The sequence below is a fragment of the Danio aesculapii genome, chromosome 18, assembly GCF_903798145.1.
Source record: "Danio aesculapii chromosome 18, fDanAes4.1, whole genome shotgun sequence".
NCBI classification, from domain to species: domain Eukaryota; kingdom Metazoa; phylum Chordata; class Actinopteri; order Cypriniformes; family Danionidae; genus Danio; species Danio aesculapii.
Genome location: NC_079452.1, coordinates 28,803,188 through 28,825,140, shown reverse-complemented (window position 1 = coordinate 28,825,140; position 21,953 = coordinate 28,803,188). Strand labels below are relative to the sequence as shown.

At 39.3% G+C, this 21,953-nt stretch overlaps 2 protein-coding genes across 4 annotated transcripts in view; one reads left to right on the top strand and one right to left on the bottom strand.

The window, feature by feature from the left end:
• The window catches only part of relt (RELT TNF receptor), a 64,785-nt gene extending 64,086 nt beyond the window's left edge, over nt 1–699 (top strand). For both annotated transcript variants that reach the window (XM_056478734.1, XM_056478735.1), the window contains exon 11: nt 45–699. In XM_056478734.1, coding sequence (XP_056334709.1) covers nt 45–56 — 12 coding nt within the window. In that variant the 3' untranslated portion in view covers nt 57–699. The remainder of the gene's footprint in view (nt 1–44) is intronic.
• A 16,700-nt stretch (nt 700–17,399) lies between these two features.
• p2ry2.3 (purinergic receptor P2Y2, tandem duplicate 3) lies at nt 17,400–21,953 on the bottom strand. 2 transcript variants are annotated; one of them, XM_056478558.1, is made up of 2 exons: nt 21,808–21,953; nt 17,400–18,990 (listed from the first exon to the last, which is right to left on the bottom strand). In XM_056478558.1, the coding sequence occupies exon 2, from the start codon at nt 18,972–18,974 to the stop codon at nt 17,994–17,996; it is 981 nt and encodes a 326-aa protein (XP_056334533.1). In that variant the 5' UTR covers nt 18,975–18,990; nt 21,808–21,953; the 3' UTR covers nt 17,400–17,993. The 2 variants fall into 2 exon arrangements, with proteins under 2 accessions (XP_056334533.1, XP_056334534.1); XM_056478559.1 differs by having other exon boundaries at nt 21,812–21,953.

Here is a 21,953-nt window from a genome sequence, read left to right as displayed (position 1 = left end):
TAATCCGTGACTAAACTCTCCACTCCTTTTCTTCTCTTTCTCAGATGAACTTTTGAATGGTTTATCAGAGCACATCCACTGACAGGACGGACCTTCGTGCGGATGACATCATCAGAAGGCGACCAATCAGGCCAGAGATGTGACGTGATGTCAGTATTCAAGACCTCGAGGAGCTTTGAACTCGTATTTATTGCTTAAGTCATCGAACTATTTTATTAAAGAAGGATAAGCAGACAGCATGTGTGCTTCCACAAGACACTACAAAGAGGTTCAGTGCCCTCTACTGCTGATCGATACACTGCACAATCAAAAACAGCACTCAGAACAAGCGACTGCGTCCCAAATCACACTTTCCACACTAGATAGTGAGCGAAAAAACAGTAGGTGACCGGAGGAGTGTATTTGAGTTTACAGTATGAGTATACTAAAGGCTGGTGAGATAATATTAAAATAAGGACCTACTCAAGAAAGTCTGCAATTTTGGACACCGCCATTCTCTCCATTTAGAAAATATTAAGAAGTATTATTGCAAACTAGTTTGATTTACATCTCTTACATTTTATTATTATTATTATTATTTTTATTGTAGTTTTGTGTTTTAGTATTTAAAGTTTTCAATGAGTTGAATATGTACAGTCATCCTCAAACGTTTGCACCTTGTTTTATTATGAATAATGAATAAAAGAAAACATGCAAAAATATGCAGTTGGCGATTAATTGTATACTAATTTTATTAATTATATATATATATATATATATATATATATATATATATATATATATATATATATATATATATATATATATATATATATATATGAATATATATACAATTAAAGACTTTTCATATATATAATATAAAGTCTTGTCACCTATCCAAGTTTTTTTTGGCCTTTTTTTGATAGGACAGTATTTAGACAGGAAGTGAAGTTGGAGAGAGAGTGAGAAGGGGGGGGGGGTGTCCTTAAGCTGGGATTCGAACTCAGGACACCTTGACGTGCTACTGCAACATATGTTGACACGCTAACCACTAGGCTATTGCGGCAATCTATCCAAGTTTTAGGAACAACAAATAATAACTTGACTTCCAGTTGATCATTTGGTATCAGAAGTGGCTTATATGAAAGGCAAAGGCCTCTAGATTACACTTATTTTAGCAAAATAAAATATAATCATGCCTTGATTATTAATGATTTTATTAGGACAGTAAGGTCTGGCTTTGCTTAGAAAAAAGTCTTGTCAATGAACAGAAATAATGTACAGTATAGAATATAAAGTCATGCTGCAGTGGAAACAGAACATGCTCAATAATGTTCATGTCTGGCGACTGGGCTGGCCAATCCTGGAGCACCTTGACCTTCTCTGCTTTCAGGAACTTTGATGTGGAGGCTGAAAACTTCTGTTTTCTATTTTTTTTTAAATATATTTATTATCTGTTTTATGTCCTGTCTCTGTTATCCTGTTGCACTGTAGAAGCTCTGTCACCAAAACAAATTCCTCGTATGTGTGAACATCCCTGGCAATAAAGCTCTTTCTGATTCTGAAGTATGAGACGGAGCGCTATCCTGCTGAAGAATTTGCCCTCTCCTGTGGTTTCTAATGTAATGGGCAGCACAAATGTCTTGATAGCTCAGGCTGTTGATGTTGCCATCCACTCTGCAGATCTCTCTCACGCTCCCATATTGAATGTCACCCCAAACCATGATTTTTCCTTCACCAAATTTGACTGATTTCTGTGAGAATCTTGGCTCCATGCAGGTTCCAGTAGGTCTTCTGCAGTATTTGTGATGATTGGGATGCAGTTCAACAGATGATTCATCAGAAAAATCTACCTTCTGACACTTTACCAAATGATCAACTAGAAGTCAAGTTATTATTTGTTACTCTTACAACTGAGATCAATGACAAGACTTTTGTCAGGTAGTGTAGTATATGAAAAATCTTAAATCACTTAAGAGATTGTGTTGTTTTCTGCAAAAATCTATATAAAAATAATAAAAAGCTGTATAAATATAAGAAGTGTGTTGGGTGGTTCAGGAATGTAACTTTGTTTTCCCTTTAATTAAGTTTATATTTCTGACTCCAGTGGCATATATATTTTCTTGTTTAACCAATAACTTAAATTTTCACTTATACTTAATAATTTGTCATACAACATAGTAATAATGTCACTTTGCTTCTCAGGTACTTATTCAGCATGTTTGGGCATTTATATTGGAAAACCTCATAAACAAATTGAGTAAGATTATGTTTGCAGTGTATTTTGTTAGGGCAGCATAGTGACTTAGTGGTTAGTGATGTCGCCTCACAGCAAGAAAGGTACTGGTTCGAGTCTCGGCTGCACTCTGTGTGGAGTTTGCATGTTCTCCCCGTGTTGGCGTGGGTTTCCTCCTGGTTCTCCGGTTTCACCCCACAGTCCAAACACATGCACTATAGGGGAATTGAATAAGCTAAATTGCGTATGAGTGTGTCAGTAGTGTGTAAATGAATGTTTGAAATGGGTTGCATCTGGAAGGGCATCCGCTGTGTAAAACATATGCTGGATAAATTGGTGGTTCATTCCGCTGTGGTGACCCCTTATAAATAAGGGACTAAGCTGAAGGGAAATGAATGAGTGAATGTATTTTGTTATATATTAATTTATTGGTATTATATCATGCAGTTCGCACTATCGTGCCTCATATATCTAAACAGAACAGGATATTTCACAATTATATTTACTTAAGCAAAGATGGTTTACACACGTTCACCAACTAAAATATTTGCTAAGAGGCTGAATTATTTTTCCGATGTTTAAGTTGCATGTCTTGAGGCACAAACCATAAATATGTGAATGTCATGTTATACCGCATTATATGATTCGAGTTCATCATATTATCTATAAACAAGCTCCACTAATGACTAGCAAACTCTTTTAGTTCTTTATCTGATCTGTTGTTTGCTCGTTTTAGACTCACTGTCAAATTATTAGCTCGGAAAGTGTGCTTGAGTGTCTTTATGTAAATAAATGCAGCTTGGTTTGGTTTTTCTCATCGAATGTAATGACATTCACATATTTTAACCTCCTAGGGCTTGAGTGTCCACATACTTAGCGGCTATTTACTTAAGTGGTTATTTAAAATACTTTCAATGCTTTATATTCTGTTACAGACATACAGTGTCATCCTGCAACTGTTTTGCAGCGTATGAAATGTCCCAAACCCTATTTTTAACTGTCCAAAATGGGAAAAAATGTAGTTTTTACTCTCTGATAGTCAAAGCAAGTGCAAAAAAAAATTCTATGTTAAATATGCATTAAAAAACATTCAGGAAAACTTGTTTGATGTAAATTTGGACCACGAGTCCACATATATGGACATCATTTTTCTCTAAAAGTACATCATATCAGTCGGCGCCAATAGCCTAGTGGTTAGTGCGTCGACATTTAGCACCCAGGCGCTCGTGGCGATCCCAGTTTGATTCCCGGCTCTAGGTCCTTTCCGATCGTTCCCCACTCTCTGCTCCCCACACTTTCCTGTCTGTTAATCTCCACTGTCCTATCATTAAAGGTGAAAACCCCTAAAAACAATTATAAAAAGTACATCATATCAGAAGATGATACTTAGATTTTTATTCTAATTAAAGAGAAGAAAAAATGCATGTAAAAATACACCTTGGACCTGAAGAGGTTATAGTGTGACAAAAGGTGTCCTGTACTGTTGGGGGTCGGTGTGTGACAAAAGGTATCCTGTACTGTTGGGGGTCGGTGTGTGACAAAAGGTGTAATGTACTGTTGGGGGTTGGTGTGTGTATTTCATATTTCTATTTTGCATTTAAATAAAAACATCAGGTGACTATTGTCCCACAGTGTAAACCATAGGTCTCAAACTCAATTCCTGGAGGGCCGCAACTCTGCGACTCTTTTCTCCAACTCTAATCAAACACAGCTGATCTAGTAGTGTCTAGTAGTCTAGAGCACCTTGGCTGTTTCTCAATATGCGTTCTTGTGTCCTTGTGTTCTCGTGTAACGTCATCATCAGCTGCCAAAGTTCAGTTCCAATACTCAAGACCGCAAGAATGGAGGACGCGTGAAACTTCCCGGATGTGATCTTGATATCGAGGACGCACCAATGCAGACTTGAGCACCGAACTCCCTCTAGAAGTCTCAGAAGTCATTGTGACTGGAGGAGGGAAGCGCAGCATTTTATTTAGATTTATTATTAAAGTTTAGAGACATCACTTATTTACCTCAGGAGTTTCCCTAAATGAAACGGTAAAAGTAAACATGACCATGGACATCTTAATAAAGGAATGAACACATTAAGGGTGTTTGTTTGCTGAAATTAGTATTAAAATCTGTTTTATTTATAGTGTGCAACGAATATTTATAATGTTTTTATGCAGAGTATATATTTTGAAAAGGGGAAAACAATAAATCGTGTATGAATGCTGTAATGTTTAAATAATTTTCGTGAAGGTCACGTGACCATCAGGAAGAACGCAGCATCTCATTTCTCACAGGACGCGTTTCTCTGTTCTCGTGGTCTCCCGAGTTCGTTCTTCCGAGGACACCTGGCAAGACCGGTCTCCACAAGAACGCAAGTCCGTTCTCTGCATTCTTGGAATTGAGAAACAGCTCTTGATTAGTTGGATCAGCTGTGTTTGATTAGGGTTGGAGCAAAACTGTGCAGAGCTGCGGCCCACGAGGAATTGAGTTTGAGACCTATGGTGTAAACAGTATAGAAATAACAACAGCACAATTGATTAGAAAATGGGCGGGATGGTGGCTCAGTGGTTAGCACTGTCACCTCACAGCAAGAAGGATGCTGGCCAGCTTGGCCAGTTGGCGTTTCTGTGTGGAGTTTGTTCTGGTTTCCCCCACATGACTAGGACACTCTAGGACTATAAGACGCGCACTATTGGTGAGTTGAGTAAACTTGGCCGTAGTGATGTCAAACTCCTGGAGGGTCGCAGCTCGGCACAGTTTAGTTCCAACCCTTATTAAACACACCTGATCAAACTAATTGAGTCCTTCAGGCTTGTTTGAAACCTGCTGGTAAGTATGTTAAAGCAGGACTGGAACTAAACTGTGCAGAGCTGCGGCCCTCCAGGATCTGAGTTTGACACCCTTGCTGTAGTGTATAAGTGTGTATGGGTGTTTCCCAGTACTGGGTTGCGACGGGAAAGGCATCCGCTGCGTAAAACATATGCTAAACCGAAGAAAAATGAATGTATGATTAGAAAATGCATTTTCAGGCATTCACAACCTTTTGATTACGAAAGTATGATGTAATATCTCATATATTAGCAAAGACTCAATCAGGTTATTTTGCACCATCACCTTCAGCTCTCCAGCTTGATTGGCTTTGTTTAGTTATATAATAGGTAAGTCCTAAACGTGAATCAGAAAGCTCACTTTAAATCGTAGGATATAATAAGATCATTTTATTTCTGTTAGGCTAAAAAGTCAGCCATTAGAGATCACACTTGGGAAACCAAAGTGGGCAATGCTAATGATAAAAGATCATTAATGAAAGTTTTCTATTGTCCATCAGTGTTTTTCTGTGATAGCCTAAATTGAAATGCATTAGTTGCTTATTTTAATGTGCTTTCAGTGTTGACTGATAAAATCATGACTAAACAGAATAAAATGACTTCACTTATATAATAAAATAATTCACTTCAGTAGGCTATTTAGAAAACAATATTTAATATTTTCAGTTATTTCAATTGCTCTTAGGAAAATGTCCTATTTACATCCCTCCAAAGTTATAAAACAAGTTTATTTTGTCGAATTATACATTTGCTGTGTCCCAATTCGCATACTTATACTACAACCTAAAAGTATGTGCTTTTTTTAGGAAGGAGAAGTGCACACTTTTGAGTGTGTAACAAGAGGATGCAAGCTTTTGGGATCATACTACCCCAAGTATAGTAAACCATACGGGAACCTTTGGCATACTCTTTTCAACATACTACGATTTGGGACATACTAATTCTACTTTCAAATATTATTTAGGACAGATAGTATGCGAATTGAGATGCAGCATAATTCTCAGTGTCATCACGCGTTTTTTTTCTTCTTCTTCACATATTCGTTCTTTCTACCGCGCTTTTTTGCAAGCCTACTCCGCTCTGATTGGTCAGCAGGCCATCCAGACTTTACTCTGATTGGTCAGACCGCCGTGATAGAAACGTCTGTTACTTGTAAATAAAATTTACCTCAGGATGCTTGCTTTCTTTTCTCGTTGCTTGTAAATACTGTAAAAAAATTAACCTGACCCCGAACAGGACAAATATTTTGTTAACAAGCTAGTAAAGAACTAACTTAGTCAGTTTAGCAACCCAAACCACTGACAACAAGACTTGAGCAAGAAGTTTCCAAATGGTAAGTTCAAACTTTGTGGCACTTTATGTTGTAGTTATGTAATTCACCACCATTATTAATGTCAAATACTACAGAATACACTTTTAACACCTTAAGACCTTAAAAAGGCTTTGTTAATGAGCCCATTCCTATGATTAAGGTTGCAAGGGCTAACTTAAGTGATCAAAAATGCACCTGTAAGTTATAGAAAGACAACAAATATTACGATTAAATGTGTATATGAAGGAAAATTTCATTACATTTAGGTCTGCACGTATTTTGTTTGTACTTGTAGCTTGCTGCAGCGGTGAGAATAATAACCAATCACACACATTTATGTTGAGTTTTGGAACGCGGTAGCCAATCAGATGCGTTTAAATTAGTCGCTGATGTTTTATTGAGTCCACGCGAGCTCACCGGCCAATGACAAACAACAAGAGCAAAACCGCTTAATTTTAAGAAGGGAAGTGTTAGAAAAACACAACATGGACACTTTAAGAATGTTTAAACAATACAAAATATACTGAGAGCCCATGTATGAGAGGAATTGTTCATTTTGGCTTGCATTCAGATGTATATACATCATATTTCCATGGAAGTTATGTATTTCAACGCACAGATGCAACAGAAGCAAGAAGCTACTAGATATGAATGAGTCAGAGGATGTGCTGCTGTACTTACTACTACTGAACTGGAGGGATTTACTGCTAAAATAGTTTTACAGACTTTGATAGTGAAAGTATTGCCTTCAATGGAAGTTTCATCACAACATACTGAGGTAATTGAATCATATATAATGAAATATGCATATGTATTTCGTAATTTCCCGTTTCCACTGTATTATTTGTTTTCCCAATTGTGTTTGTAACTGAGTAAGTAATGATAGGCAAGCATAACATTTGTCTTTTGTTACTGACACTCACAATTTATATAAAGAGAGTATTTTGTACATGTATGCTTAATACAACATATGAAATGAATACCCATAGTGAGAGACACATTTTTCTTACATGAATAAACTTGATGACAAGGTAAAGTAAAACTCAGCTTTACAAAGATTTGCTTTCATATATCATTATAATGTTTATTTATATTGTTGAAATAAATACATTTACTGCAGTATTTGAGATCTGGATATTCATTACATTTCTTTATTTCTATATCTTTTTATAGGCTTAAGTGCAATAGGACTGGACAATGCATTGAATATTCACCATACTCTAGCTATTCAGGTAAAAAAAAATACTACCATCCTCAAGTTTAAATGAATTAATACAGTAAAACAGTCAATAAGATATTATTACAATTTAAACTAACTATTTTCTTTTTGAATGTATTTTAAAATAGGGCTGCACGATATTGGAAAAGTCTGACTGTTATGAAGCGGACAGGAGACAGAGGTAAGGAAACGTTAGGGTGTTTATTAAATGACAACAAGGAGCACATGAAGGATAGCCAGGAGGATCAGGAATGATGTTGGGGTCTTTTCCTCCGTGGCTGGGTAACAGGAATACACGAGGATGGACAGCACACACCAGATACAGCTGACAGAGGATGACACAGACTTGGAAGGACTGGAAGACAGGACGATTCGGGAGGACCAGGAAGACTAGGAGGAATACAAAGAGAACAGGTAAGTAAATCGTTTGTTTTAGCTGAGGATGACTACGCTGAGTGGTCGCTCAGTTGTCCGCTTTCGTCGAGACGAGCCCGGACAATGAGCGACTGGAGTGCTGTGCTTTTATCTGGTGCTCGTGAATGTGATGCAGCTGTGTGCTCATTAGAAGTCAGGTGATGGTGATCTTCGTGAGTGGGGGTCGTGAGAGCCTGACCAATCCATGACAGTACCCCCCTCCCCAGGGCCCGCTCCTGAGGGCCGACACCTCCGACGCCGTGGTGGTCTCCCTCTGCCTCTAGGCGCTGGGAACTCAGGGTGGCTCTCATGAAACTCCACCATGAGACTAGGATCGAGAATATCAGCTCTGGGAACCCATGTCCTTTCTTCGGGGCCGTACCCTTCCCAGTCCACCAGGTACTCCAACTGGCCACCACGACGTCGGGAACGCAAGATCTCCTTCACTGCGTAGACGGCTCCTTCTTCTAGGAGCAGTGGAGGAGGGGGTTCCTCTTCGTGGTCAGGCTCTGTGGAGGGAAGAACAGGATCGTGATAGGGTTTCAGGAGTGATACGTGGAATGTAGGGTGAATACGGTAGTGAGAGGGTAATTGCAGTTTGTAGGTGACGGGGTTAACCTGTTCCACGATGGTGAAGGGACCAACAAATCGGGGACTTAACTTGCGAGAGGGCAGTCGCATGCGTATGTCCCGGGTGGATAGCCACACCTTTTGTCCGGGTGTGTATCTGGGTTCTTCAGACCTTCTCCTATCGGCGGTTACCTTGCTTCGACGGACTGCCCTCTGCAGATGTTGATGAGCCTCGTCCCAGACTCTCTCGCTCTCCCGGAACCAGTGATCCACTGCGGGGACATCAGATGGTTCGCCATCCCAGGGAAAGAGCGGTGGTTGGAAGCCCAGGACGCACTGGAATGGCGTGAGTCCGGTGGAGGGTTGCCGCAGTGAATTTTGGGCATATTCTGCCCAGCCCAAATACTGGCTCCAGGAGTTCTGGTGACCACTGCAGAAGGTCCTCAGGAACCGTCCCACCTCCTGAATCTTCCTCTCTGTCTGCCCGTTGGTTTGGGGATGATATCCAGAAGAGAGGCTGACGGCCACACCTAGGAGCTTGAAGAAGGCTTTCCATAGACGTGAGATGAACTGTGGACCTCTGTCCGACACAATATCTTCTGGAATACCAAATGACCTGAAGACTTGATTAAAGATATTGTCGGCAGTTTCAAAGGCTGTGGGAAGACCTTTCAGAGGGATTAGTTTGACAAACTTTGAGAATCTATCTACTATGACTAGAATACAGGTATTACCTTCTGACGAAGGGAGGTCAGTGATAAAGTCCACTCCTAGGTGTGACCAGGGACGGTTCGGAATCGGCAAGGGATGGAGCTTTCCAGCGGGTAGATGACGTGGGCTCTTGGATTGGGCACAGTCCTTACAGCCCTGAACATATTGCCTCACATCCCTTGCCATGTTTGGCCACCAGAATCGTTGGGATACTAGCGAGAGAGTATTGTTGATCCCTGGATGTCCAGTGCCTAGCGAGGTATGTAAGGAGTGGATCAGATCTACCCGGTGTTCAGGTGGTATGAACTGCCGATGAGGAGGGCATCCCGGCGGAGCAGGGGCTTCCGGAGTGGCAACGACTGGAGGAGCGTTCCAGGTGATCGGACAAATGGAGATGTGTTCGGGAAGAATCTTCGTTGGGAGTTCTTCATGATCGTGATGCTCGTGTAAACGAGAGAGAGCGTCTGCTCTTAGATTCTTGGGTCCTGGACGATAGGAAATGGAGAAATCAAAACGTGAGAAGAAAAGTGACCATCTGGCTTGACGTGGACATAGTCTCTTGGCCTCTTTGATGTATTGGAGGTTTTTGTGATCTGTGATCACCTGGAACGGATGTTTGGCTCCCTCCAACCAGTGACGCCACTCCTCCAAGGCTAGCTTGATTGCTAGAAGCTCCCTGTCTCCTATGCTGTAATTCTGCTCCGCCGGGCTCAACTTCCGAGAGAAATAGGCACAGGGATGCAGTCGGGGCGGTGTATCATGATGTTGAGATAATACTGCCCCGACGCCGGTGGTGGATGCGTCCACTTCCACCACGAAAGGAAGATTTGGGTCAGGATGAGTCAGGAGTGGGGCCCTTGTGAACTCCTTCTTAAGAAGGCGGAAGGCTGCGGCTGCTTCTTTGGTCCACTCCAGTCCTTTGGGTTTACCCTTGAGGAGATTAGTGAGAGGTGATGTAATCCTGCTGTAGTCCTTGATAAACCGTCTATAAAAGTTAGCAAACCCAAGAAACCTCTGGAGCTCCTTAATGGAAGTGGGTTCTGACCAGGATAGAACAGCCTCAATTTTCTTCCCATCCATACGTATACCGGTTTGGTCAATGATGTATCCCAAGAAATGAATCGACTTCTGGTGGAATGAGCATTTCTCCGCTTTGAGGTAGAGGTGATGTTCTCTCAATGTGTGTAGGACCTCCGCAACGTGTTGGCGATGTTCGGCCTCACTCCGGGAGTAAATGAGGATGTCATCTATGTACACTATTACACAGTGGTGAAGAAACTCCCGGAGGACTTCATGAATGAAGTTTTGGAATACGGAGGGGGCGTTGACCAGACCGTAAGGCATGACCTCATATTCATAGTGGCCAGTAGGGGTCACGAATGCTGTCTTCCATTGGTCCCCCTCACGTATTCTTATCAGATTATACGCGCTGCGGAGGTCCAATTTAGTGAAGACTTTAGCTTCTCGGAGCTGTTCCAAAGCGGCTGGTACCAGAGGAAGGGGATATCGGTATTTTACTGTACCGTTATTTAGGACCCTGTAGTCGATGCATGGACGCAGCCCTCCGTCCTTCTTGGCCACAAAGAAGAAGCTTGAGGCGGCTGGTGATTTTGAGTGACGTATGTACCCCTGACTCAGAGCTTCCCTTATGTAATCTTCCATTGCCTGATTCTCTGGAAGCGAGAGCGGGTAGATCCTACCTCTTGGCAACTGGGCATCTGGAACTAGGTCGATCGCGCAGTCCCATGGCCGATGCGGCGGTAGCTGGGAAGCTCTCTTGGGGCAGAAGACATCATGAAAGGAGCTGTACTCCTTAGGAATGTGGATAGACTGCTTCTCAGGAGGGCTCTCGACCGATGTTGCAAACAAAGAAATGGGGTTCCGACCTTGAAGAGGGAGATTTGGAAAACAGGCAGGTGTACATCCAGATCCCCATTTCTTTATCTCTCCTGTGCCCCAAGAGATGATGGGATCGTGCTTCACCAGCCACGGGCGCCCTAGAATGATGTCCATATTTGCACCCTCCAGAACCAGAAATTGAATCCTCTCTTGATGTAACAACCCCACTTGAAGAAGGATGTCTTCGCATTGTCGATGGATACGGGTCGAAGATCGAGTGCACTGGGTTATCGGTTGTATCTGGTATATATGCGAGGACGCCTCAGTACGGAGGTGGAGTTGACGACAGAGGGATTGGGAGATGAAGTTCCCTGCTGACCCGGAGTCGATGAGGGCTGTGACAAGGAGAGAAATAGAGGCAGTAGTTATTTGTACGGTGGTAGTAAGTGGTTTACATTGTTCAATATTCGTACTGAATACACTCACTGAAGTCCGAATGGGACGAAGGGGACACTCCATACGGGTGTGTCCACTGACACCGCAGTATAGACACAGACCCCGGGTCAGCCTCCTCTGTCGTTCCGCTGATGTCAGTCTTCCAGACTCTATTATCATGGGTTCTGGTTCTGGAGAGGCTGTTGACTCAGGCGATTGGAGGAGTGCAGACGAGGGGGTGATGGTGTCCTGTTGATAGGAACGGAGACGATCGGAACATCGGAGAGAATGTTGGATGAATCTCTCCAGACCCATTGTATCATCTAATGTGGCCAGTTGGATTCGGAGAGTGGGTTCCAAGCCGAGCCGGTACGTGGTCAACAACGATCTCTCATTCCATCCACTTGCAGCTGCTAGAGTGCGAAACCGGAGAGCATATTCCTGTGTAGATAGAGTACCTTGCTTTAGATGATACAGCTGCTCTCCAGCGGCTACTTCCCCATCAGAACGTCCAAACACCTCTTTGAAATACTCCGTGAAGGTAGTGATGGAATTCATGACCGGCCCGGCTTGGTTCCAGATCGTCTCAGCCCATTTAAGTGCAGGTCCAGAGAGTAGAGATACGATGTAGGCGATCTTCGACTTATCTGTGGGATATAGAGAAGGTTGCATTTCGAATATGAGGGAACATTGTAACAGAAAACCATTGCACTCCCCCGCTCCGCCTGAGTAGGGCGCTGGTCGGGCCATGGGACTGGAAGGAAGGGCCGAAGAAGAAACTGTGGAGGCGGAAGTGCTCGGTGCTGGTGGTGCGTTGGAAAGTGGAGCTGGTGGCTGTAGAATCCGCTTCAACTGGTCCACCAGCTCTTGAAGGTGATCGGGGGTGCTCATGTTGTCGTCGTTATGGGTCCGGGCTTCTGTTATGAAGCGGACAGGAGACAGAGGTAAGGAAACGTTAGGGTGTTTATTAAATGACAACAAGGAGCACATGAAGGATAGCCAGGAGGATCAGGAATGATGTTGGGGTCTTTTCCTCCGTGGCTGGGTAACAGGAATACACGAGGATGGACAGCACACACCAGATACAGCTGACAGAGGATGACACAGACTTGGAAGGACTGGAAGACAGGACGATTCGGGAGGACCAGGAAGACTAGGAGGAATACAAAGAGAACAGGTAAGTAAATCGTTTGTTTTAGCTGAGGATGACTACGCTGAGTGGTCGCTCAGTTGTCCGCTTTCGTCGAGACGAGCCCGGACAATGAGCGACTGGAGTGCTGTGCTTTTATCTGGTGCTCGTGAATGTGATGCAGCTGTGTGCTCATTAGAAGTCAGGTGATGGTGATCTTCGTGAGTGGGGGTCGTGAGAGCCTGACCAATCCATGACACTGACATTGCGATATTTTTTTTTCTTCTGCGATATATGTTGCGATATGAATACAGTTTCACTAGAAATAAAGAAATCATTCATTAGGATTGATTGGGGGATTTTCCAAAGGGTGTAAATTATGTATAAACAATAATAAACAAATTGCAAGCAAAATAATTACAATAGAGCCGTGAAATAATCAAATAAACTGCTTTTCCAGAGAGTCAAAGAATATTCAGATATGGAAATTAAATAATGTAATGTAAAATAACACTGTATAGTCTTCATTGTATTGAAAATGAAGCACCCGAATGCTCTAAACTCTCTTGAAATGCCTTTAAAACACATGCAACTGATAAACTTTCACTCTGTTATGGTTCTACTTTACAGTGATTCCACAAACGCATGTATTCTCAACTGTTGTGCTGATCAACTATAATCCCAACTCAACGTTGCATATCCGGCAATGTGACTATTGCAGACACAAGCAAAAAACAGAAGTGTGCGCACATCAGACAATCTCAAAGACAGGTGCTCGATCAAAAAACAAACATTTGTAGAAAAAGATCCAAAGGAAATCGGCACACTGCCACTTTAGCTCTCAAAACTATTTTTAATATCACAACGATTCAACCAACATGGTCTTCATCAGGTAAAGCATTTCAAATGGAAGTACTCAAGAAATAGTGAAACAACTCTACACAGCACCTGCAGTCAATCATCACAGTCAGCCAACAAGCCAACAAACAGGAGCATTTACATACAATAATATACATATGACAATGAGATGCATACATACTATTACACAAAAGATTTAAAATACAGATCCAAATTTTAACTTTCTCGGAGTCATAGAGAGTATTCAATATATAAATATAGCGCATCACACCTGCACAAAATCACATCAATCAACCACAAGACCAGTGGACCTAGGGGAAAACAATTGTGTACACATATTTAGTGTAGAATATAAATACACTTACAAAAAGGATTTTAAATCAAAATCCATATTTAATCCTCTCGGGGATAAAGTATTGAGTGTGTAAATGTAAAACGCTTCCCTCTGTAAGAAAAGTCTGTCAATGTCCCCACCCCTCCTCGGCACCTTCACTTGTTCAATGCCGATATATCGTAATGTCGCAAGGTTATGTTTCGATGCATTAAAATGAACAGAAATAGGATTTCGTTGATCGTTTTATTGTATATTACTTCTGTGTTCAGCAATTCTTAATTTACCGATGTAGGCTAAACCACAAGGACATTTAATCATATAGATCACATTTTTTGTATTGCATGAAATCACGGCTTTAATTTTTAATTGCTTAACTGAATGGGGATGACTAAAAAACTGACATTTGGTTGTAAAATTACACTGCGCGCATTGACCACATCTATAATTACCTTCAGGGACTGAGAAAGGATTATCAGACTAGACACACACATTGCGATATACATGAAACGATACATTGCGCAGTCCTATTTTAAAATGTAGTTTATTATTAAGTATTCATCGATTAGTCTGCTAAATGACTAAATGTCATTGTCACTCGTTTGTGAAAAGGAAATGCATGTTCAAAAAAATGTAACAACAAAAAACAATTTGCTTTTCAATTAATTTACAATTTCACATATTTTAATATGAAAATCCACAGAAACTCACATCACATGCTATTCAGGACACACGATATACAGATTGTTACATGATATTCCCTAAAAATATTAGGAAATAAACATCGTATTTTATAAACAAAACATTTTTTTCCCTGCAACATATATACATAAAGTACAGTATAGACATACAAACATTATATACAGCTTTAGGTGAAAATATGTCCCTTTAAATTGATATAATTATTATTTTAACACACTGAATTTTTTCAGTTGAATGCCCTTTACATGCTACTTTAAATGTAGATAATTGTAGCTTTACTTCAGTTAAAAAAAAAAATGAAATTACTCACAGTCACAGCTAGAAGTCAAGTTAAAATATGTGTATACCCGTTAAGTGTGAATGGTGAACTGTCATACATTTTAGGCTGTATAGTTTGTATTGAGATTATTTTTTTTTAATTCAGTGGAAACGCCAGTCTGAATGAGGAGTGGTTTCATTCTAAGGGTGCTTTCACACCTGTAGAACGATTGTTTTGTTCTGAAACAGGGATTAAAATTGTTACAATGACTACATTTACATGGACATCAGTAATCAAATTATTTGCCTTAATCTGAATGAGGCAATAATATGATAAAGGTGTTTACATGTTTGAATGTTCCTTTCGTGATCTCGTTTTACATGTTATAGCACATAATTCGATTAACGTCATTGCGTCACCACAATATCCACATTTCCTCCGGAGTTTCATGTACTTTCAGGTTTTTGATTTTTAATTTGTCGACTTTAACTGCAGTTTGGCACGTTCACTTTCATTCAGGAATATTTCATGCATGCCCCCATGACAAACGAGAAATTGGGTGCGAGTATGAACTGCTGGAAGAGGGTAGTTTTAATGGAGTTTGATACCGCACGCCGTATGGGGGAAAAAAAGACACATTTCACAATGCAGGTGTCTGTGGTCCTTCACTGACTCAGTAGATGCAGAGAATAGTGTCAAACAGCCATGTGTGTATAGATAATCCTGTCACAAAATGTGATGAAAAGTCCTACACAATGATAATAGATCGATTGCGTTGTTAACATGTCTGTACTGCACTTCAATACTGTCACTTCACATGTCTTAATCCGATTTCTGTTTAGTTCGATTACGACTGTAGTCGGATTAAGGTCATCAAAAATCACATGGTTTACATGGTAGACTCTTAATTTCTTAATCGGATTATTGGTGTCCATGTAAACTTACTCATTGTTGTACTTTGTTCTTGGTGCGGTTAGCTTTCTTACAGCAAAGTTTCTAAATGGACCAAAATAGTTAAAACTGACTTGTTTTAACTATTTTGGTCCATTTAGAAACTTTGGTAAACTCTCCTCACATTGGTCAGAGTTCCACGGTTTGTTTTTCCGTCCTGCTCAGCTGCCATGTTAAATTATGAGGATGAGCAATAAGACATTATAAGTAAAAAGCTTTGCTTTAATTTTGAGCGGTGACACCCAAAGACATAGTCACCAAATATAAATCAGAGGTAAGACTTTGTCATTCATAGCCGTTGGCTTATGCATTACAGACTTTACATTATAGAGAGAAATAAAGGATAAACCAAGACTGCTATTCAGTCTATTTTCCTAACGGATAAACAGCTCTCGTTAATAGTTCAGCATGCGTATTTGCTTTCAAATACGTAACAGCTTTCGTATTTGACATGAAATACATATTTACCAGTAGGAATGACATCCCACCCTACTCATAATTCTCTCTTCACATAGCCGTATATGCCTATTACATACACTGTGATATAGCCTGGTTCATTAGTTTGTTGGATCGCATTGCTTTCTCACTAAGATTAAGGTTTTAACGGTATTACTACTTTTATCGGAATCAGAATCAGAATCAGAAAGAGCTTTATTGCCAGGTATGTTCACACATACTAGGAATTTGTTTTGGTGACAGAGCTTCTACAGTGCAACAGGATTACAGAGACAGGACAAAAAACAGATAATAAATATATTTAAAAAAATATAAGTAAGTAGTGAGTGCACAAATTGACAAGTGTATGTACAGTTATATTACTATATACAACGTTATATGTGCAGCTGTTATGTGCAAATTGGCATGTAAAGTGTGTTGTTAAATAAGTGTATATGTGTATAAAAGTGTATAGCAAGTAGTGATGTTGGTTCAACAATTATTGTCATCAAGTGTTCATGAGATGGATTGCCTGAGGGAAGAAACTGTTTCTGTGTCGGGCTGTTCTGGTGCGCAGTGCTCTGTAGCGTCGACCAGAAGGTAAAAGTTCAAAGAGGCAGTGTGCTGGGTGTGAGGGGTCCAGAGTGATTTTGGCAGCCCTTCTGCTCGCTCTGGATAAGTACAGTTCTTGGGGAGTAGGAAGGGTTGTACCAGTGATTCGCTCAGCAGTCCGAACTATTACCGAATTATACCACTTATCGGTACGGTACTTTAACGGTTGTGTTTTTGTTATGAAAAAACAAATTGAACAAAATTAACAACACTTTATTATTACGTTTTTAATATAAAATAAAACAAAACCAATAATCATGAAACAAAAAAATATTTTTTTTTCCTGTAAATGAATGCACAATGGTTTGAAGGAAAAGGACTTTCAGTTTTTAACCATTCTTCTGGAGAAAAATCAACATGTTTGCCTTTTCTGGCAGAAGTCGGGATCTTTCTTGATTTATTGTGCTCCCTGTAATTGAAAATGCCCTCTTTGAGTTGCAAAATGCAGTTAAATGAGATAATGTTTAAGATTTTTCATTACCACATCCACATAAATTATTTAACTGTATTTCGGAAGTTAACTGTGTTTTTTAATAGTTTTGGAGCATCTTGCAATGTAAACAATCAGTTTTTTTTATAATTTCTTAATATGCATAGTTTATTATTAGGCTATTCATAGGCTATATTTGTAAATACAGCTGATGTAAAAGCATTTTAATGTTTAAGATTTATTTTGGCTACTGCAGAAAAAAAATACTGTTTTCAGTGTAACCGAATGTGTGTGTTAAACCGAATGTGTGTGAGTGCACGTGCACAGCTGAAAACTGTGAAGGCTTTTATACTTAATTCCTCATGTGAGATTGCCAACTGTGCATACGAATATCAAATATTGCACATTAGAATAGGTTGGTTAAATAAATAATGCTACTGTAAGTAATGTTTATTCAGCAAAAATTCTCCAGTACCGATAGCAGAACCATCAACGCCAGAGCTTTTTTTTTTCCACATTTTTTTCCGCATCTGTTTACATTTACAGATATTACCAACATTGTGAACTTGCTGTATTATTACATTAAGCTTGTGTATATTTAAAAATTGACAGGAAAGAGATCAGTTGTCTTTCCATGAGCATTTATCAATTGTAAATACACACAAACCAATGTTAACCCAACTGTTAATGTGTGAAACGTCAGGATTCATCATAAACATTTGGTAGCATGACTAATCTATTTCAAAGTAGTTTCAGTACGTTGAGATGGATTTATTATAGTGTTGGCTTGATGTCTTTTTGATGCTTTTTCTGAAGCTCTGTCCTGCCATGAAGTAGAGGATTGGGTCAATGCAGCTGTTGAAACTGACCAGAGGCCGTGTGGCCTTGTAGACATTATTGGAAAGCCGTATTATGGTGCAGTTCGCTTGATCCTGGTAGCGGAGTGTGTAGTATATACTGCGGTTCACATGAAAGGGCAAGAAGCACAGCATGAACGCCAGAAGCACGATTATAATCATCTTTACAGACTTCTGCTTGGATCGCTGGGATGTTGGTCCATTGCCAACACCTGGTTCCCGAAGTTTCCTAACGATGAGGAAATTGCAGACCAACACGACCCCAAATGGCAGGATAAAGAGCAGGAGCATCACCACCGAGCTGTAGACCAGAAAATCATCGAAGAGCTCCTTGATAGTGGTGTCGTGACAGACCAGAACTTCTTTATTCAGTCTTGTCCTGGAGAAATAAAGAAGTGGGGATTGTAAGATGAGTATGATCACCCATATTCCCACAGAGATCCAACGAGCAAGACGGGCATTCATCCAGGATAAAGATCGCACCGGATGGCAGACGCCTATGAATCTGTGCACGCTGATGCAGCTGAGGAAGAGGATGCTTCCGTAGAGGTTCGTGTAGAAGAAAAAGCGAATGAATCTACACATCGGGTCACCAAATGGCCATGCGTTCGCACCAGCGTAGTAGTAGATGAGAAACGGAAGCGTGAGGATGTAGAGAGTGTCACAGGCGTTGAGATTGATCATGTAGATGGTGTTGGGTTTCCAGTGTTTGGTTCGAAATATTATGAAATACATGGCGGTGATGTTCAGTCCGAGGCCGAACACAAACACCAGACTGTAGCTTACCGGGAGGAGAATGTACTTGAAGTCTTCCTTTAAAGTACAACGGTAAATGTCAATGTCATTCGTTGATACAGTGGTGTTGTTCATTGCCATTCTGATCCAGATCTGTCTGAGAATAAGACAAAGAAAACATATTCATTCATTCATTCTTTTATTTTCCTTCGGCTTAGTCTCTATTTCAGAGGTCACCACAGTGGAATGAACCGTCAGCTATTCCAGTATATGTTTTATGCAGCGGATGCCCTTCCAGCCGCAACCCAGTACTGGGAAACACCCATACACACTTATTCTCACACACTCATACACTACGCCCAATTTAGTTTTATTCAATCCTCCTATAGCGCATGTGTTTGGACTGTGAGGGAAACTGGAGCACCCGGAAGAAACCCACGCCAACACAGGGAAAACATGTAAACTCCACACAGAAACTGGTCCAGCTGGGACTCAAACCAGCGACCTTCTTGCTGTGAGGCGACAGTGCTAATCTAAGCCACCGTGCCGCCCAACAAAACATATATATATATGTATATATATATATATATACAGTGTTGGGGAAAGTTACTTTAGAAAGTAATGCATTACAATATTGAGTTACTCCTCAAAAAAGTAACTAGTTGTGTTACTTAGTTACTTTTTTATGGTAAGTAATGCGTTACATAACTTTTTGTGTTACTTTTTAGTACCTGGCTGAGGCTTGATCTCTTTCAGAATTAGTATTTCTTTTTGTTTCTTCTTTTAAATAGAGGAACACTGCAATTAACAACATACCCTATAACCTTCACCTACATTTACACATAAAAATATATTTTAGGATAATGAAATCTGAGAACTTCCTGACTTTAGAGCTCTACATGCCGTATATACAGATTAGTGATTTATTTATCTTAAAATTACTGTCTATTGAGACGGTCACCTTTTCCTTTTCTTCGATGCGTTCAAAATAATGAACGCTTCCTCTCATTGACTCATTGAATGAATTCATTTAATTCATTTTTTAAAAGTTAATTAATTAAACTAAAAAGTAACTCACATTACATTTTCAAAAAACATAACTCAAATATTATTACTTTTTTTTTAAAGTAATGTTACTTTACTCGTTACTTGGAAAATTAATATTATTATGTAACTCACTCGTTACTTGTAATGTGTTACCCCAACACTGTGTGTATATATATATATATATATATATATATATATATATATATATATATATATATATATATATATATATATATATATATATATATATATATATATATATATATATATATATATATATGATGTTTAACAGAGCAGAGAAATTTTCACAGTATGTCTGATAATATTTTTCTTCTGGAGAAAGTCTTATTTGTTTTATTTCGGCTAGAATAAAAGCAGTTTTTAGTTTTTTTAAAACCCATTTTAAGGACAAAATTATTAGCCCCTTTTAGCAAGTTTTTTTTTTACAAACCATCATTATACAATAACTTGCCTAATTACCCTAACCTGCCTAGTTAACCTAATTAACCTAGTTAAGCCTTTAAATATAACTTTAAGCTGTATAGAAGTGTCTTGAACAATATCTAGTCAAATATTATTTACTGTCATCATGGCAAAGATCAAATAAATCAGTTATTAGAGATGAGTTATTAAAACTATTATGTTTAGAAATGTGTTGAAAAACTCTTCTCTCTGTTAAACAGAAATATATATATATATATATATATATATATATATATATATATATATATATATATATATATATAAAAACCTGGTCGTCCATAGTCTAATTAATAACATTTGCCCTGTTGATAAAGTTAAATGGAACAAGATATCACTGTGGATATCACTGTCTCATTTCCTAGATCACGCACCTTTTTCTCTAAAAGGTGGTCAATATCTACAAACTCTACACACCCATATTGATACTGTCATGCATATGATAACCTACAAATATTCCAGGAACACTGTTTATAATGGACAGCAAAAGTAACTTCATATTGTTTCTATCAGACTCAGGGGACGAACAAATGAGCTTTTAAAGAAATGGACTGACCAACTTTCTCTACCAACAGCCAACAGCACTCTCATTTATGCCAGAAAATAACACATTAGATTGATAAGAAATTAGAGCAGAAGTCAAGCAATCAAGCCACAAAGTATCTTAAAATCTCCCGAGAACTTCCTCTCAACATCAAATGCCAAATGATGTTCAGATAACAGCTAATATCACAAAAAGCCTCAAGACACTTTTAATGTATGTAAAAGTCTTCCTACATAAAAACTTCTGATGCAAAAACCTCTCTGATTGAGATTTTCTATTTTAAATTAGCATTTTAACAGGGTCCTGTGTTTAGGTTTAGCCAGGAGTCTAATAAAACACAATTTTTGACATCTGAATATTTCATATATCTTTAAAAAAAAATTAAAATAATGCCTGAATTTGTGTTTATTAGTCTAATCGACCTTGGCCATTCAGAAAATGTACTGAATTTGAAAATAATCTTTCATTTAGTGTTTTAAAAGTGTATTTTTTATTCTTAACTTAGGCTAAACAAGACAATTATTAATTCAACATTGAGATTTTGGCTTTTTCCAACTAAATTAAATGTAGTTTCACAGTGCATACACACACATGCACCAGTCAAGCAGTTTCTATATTCAACACAACACTATTTTCATTATAAACAAAGATGACAAGATGATTTACGATTTGTGGTCTCAAGTTTGTGGACCCCATACATACAGTAGTATGCATATATGCTGTATTTTTAGGATGAATCGTTTGAGTTGTATCATTCATTAACTGTAAGTGACTTTTGGTAGAGGGAACTTCACCAAATTGAACTGAATCTTGATAGCAAAGTGAAATAAACAATCCCACGATTCAATAAATTAAATGTATACACATGTGAACTACTCATTTAGAAATAAAGAAGTCACATACTCACGTGTTTTTGGCAGCTACTTTCAGGAATGTCCCCTCACGTTCTTCATACCTGCACAATCCTGCTCTTCCTCTGTCTGTTCATGCTGCGTTTCTTCATTGTGGGAGGTACTTCCCATGTAAACACACCTCCGCTTGCTCTCACT